The sequence below is a fragment of the Orycteropus afer genome, unplaced genomic scaffold (genome assembly GCF_000298275.1).
Source record: "Orycteropus afer afer isolate SDZICR_OR568_19922 unplaced genomic scaffold, OryAfe1.0 scaffold01144, whole genome shotgun sequence".
NCBI classification, from domain to species: domain Eukaryota; kingdom Metazoa; phylum Chordata; class Mammalia; order Tubulidentata; family Orycteropodidae; genus Orycteropus; species Orycteropus afer.
The window spans coordinates 234,144-236,437 of NW_006922731.1; the positions used below are offsets into that span (position 1 = coordinate 234,144).

The window sequence follows — 2,294 nt, forward strand, 5'->3', positions numbered from 1 at the left end:
GTGGTAGCCAGGCACCCTCTACTTATTCTGATCTCAAGGTCACAGGGCTGAGGTTCAGGTGGTCCATTAGTCCTTTGGACTGTTTCTTTGCATATTTTATTTACTTTTCTTTCCTTGGACAGGGACAGGCCAATATTTGCACCTTAGATGTCTGCTCATGAGCTTTTAAGACCGCAGTCACTACTCAGTAAAGTAAGATGAAGAACATTGTCTTTGTGGAATGTGTTATGCCAATTGATGTCTCCTGAGACAAAGTTCCCGAAACCCTAGGGCCAGTGACTCATTCTCTCAAGATGTTTGGTTATGGTCAAAAGTTGTCATAAGTAGTTAAATTTTTTTGAGTACTCACTATATGACAAACCTTGCACTGAGTGCTTGGAGTGGTTAGGGTTCACTTTCTGGTGGAATTACACTCCAGACGGTCTGTTTAAGGTTCATAGAGTGATCATTTTCCCCAAAAATTAGTAATTAGATTAAGAATGGGCCTATGATTCTTTTCTAATTCATGCAGGAAGAATACATACGTTTCCTTCAGCTGCTGTAAAAAATTATCACAAACTTGGTTGCTTAAAAAGATAAATTTATTATCTCACAGATCTGACTCACAGATTGCTGGGAGTCAGGAAGCAAGGTGTCAACGGGAGTGTACTACCTTTGAAAGCTCTAGGGAAGAGTCCATTCATTGCCTCTTCCAGCTTCAGGAAGAGTTTGGTGGCTCCAGTTAATCCCTGGGCTGTGGCCATATCATTCCAATCTTTCCCTCTGTGGTCTTGTTCCCTCTTGTTTTCTGCACTGTCAGTTATGAAGATATATGTGATTGCAATTAGGCCTATCATAATATTCCAGGCTTAATCTCCTCTGCAAAGACCTTTTGTTCAGTTAAGATAACACACCTTTTATCATATAAGTACCATTCAAAAGTTCCAAGAATTGAGACATGGAAATACCATTGTGAGGGCAACCTGCTAAACCATTGCAGAAGGGTATGATGCGTGGCATTTAATCTGCATCCGTACAACAATCTGGAGACTATGAAGGAAACTGCATGTGGAACTAATGAAGTCCTCTTTCTGTTCCTGTTCCTGTGAAGTCCTTCTAATGAAAGATAGCTCTCTCTATATTTATGAGAATATTAGTGTCTGAGATTCATTATATTATTAGCACCAAATCTTCACTGATGATGTTCAAATATTTCACAATAATCAAAAACCACTGATAAAATACAATTATGACATTTTGTTGATGATGAAACAGAGTGTGATTGATACTGATGCTGACCCACAAGGCGAGTTTACCAGTGACAGGCCTTAATAATTAGTACATTGGCACAGCAATCAGAAACATCATGAACAAGTTATTCCACCAATGCGTTTTCTCAAGCTTATTGTTATGTCCCTGTTCCTCAGGCTGTAGATAAAAGGATTCATCATTTGAAGGACCACAAAGTATATCACTGAGGCTACTGCTGTCTTCCTGGAGGAGTGTGTAAATGCAGAGTTGAGGTACACACCCAAGCCTGTTCCATAGAATAAGGAAACAACTGAGAGGTGAGACCTAAAATGGAAAAAGCCTTATACTTCCCTCCAGCTGATGGGATTCTCAAAACAGAAGAGACAATCTGAGTGTCAGAGAATAGGAGCCCTGAGAGAGGAATACCACCCATTATGCAAAACAAAAAATATAACAAGTTATTATTGATGTGGGTACTGGAACAAGCGAGCTTGAGGACTTGAGCAAGTTCACAGAAGAACTGAGGGATTTCGAGATCTGTGCAGAAGGAAAGCTGCAAAACCATCAGACTATGGAGTAGGGCATCAGCTGTAGTAATGAACAATGAAAGTAGAATAAACAGGCCACAGAAGCAGAGGTTCATAATAGCTGTGTACTTCAGTGGGTGACAAATGGCCACATAGCAGTCATAGGCCATTGCTGCAAGAAGAAAAATTTCCAAACCAACAAAAATGATGACAGAGAAAATCTGGCTGAGGCAGCCTGTGTAAGTGATGCTCTGATTCTGCGTCTGGATGTTCACCAGCATCTTTGGGATGGTGGTTGTGCTTAGGCAGATGTCAGTAAAGGACAGATTGGAGAGAGAGAAGTACATGGGGGTGTGCAGGAGGGAGTCAGAGCTGACAGCCAGGACGATGAGCAGGTTTCCAAGGACAGTGACCAGGTACAGGGTCAGGAACAGGCTAAAGATGAGGAGCTGCAGCTCTGGATCCTCTGTCAGTCCCAGGAGAAGGAATTCTGAAACACCTGTTAGATTTCTAAGATGTATATTGTTGACGAATCTG

General features: G+C 41.4%; 1 protein-coding gene across 1 annotated transcript; it reads right to left on the minus strand.

Annotated features, from left to right (window-relative positions):
* Window positions 1–1,343: 1,343 nt before the first annotated feature.
* On the minus strand, window positions 1,344–2,291 carry LOC103212894 (olfactory receptor 7G2-like; the record flags this gene model as incomplete). Its single annotated transcript, XM_042783426.1, is given in 2 exon segments — window positions 1,344–1,558; window positions 1,561–2,291. Coding segments are annotated over 2 exon segments (946 nt in total), but the record flags the coding sequence as incomplete, so codon positions are not given.
* Window positions 2,292–2,294: the final 3 nt, after the last annotated feature.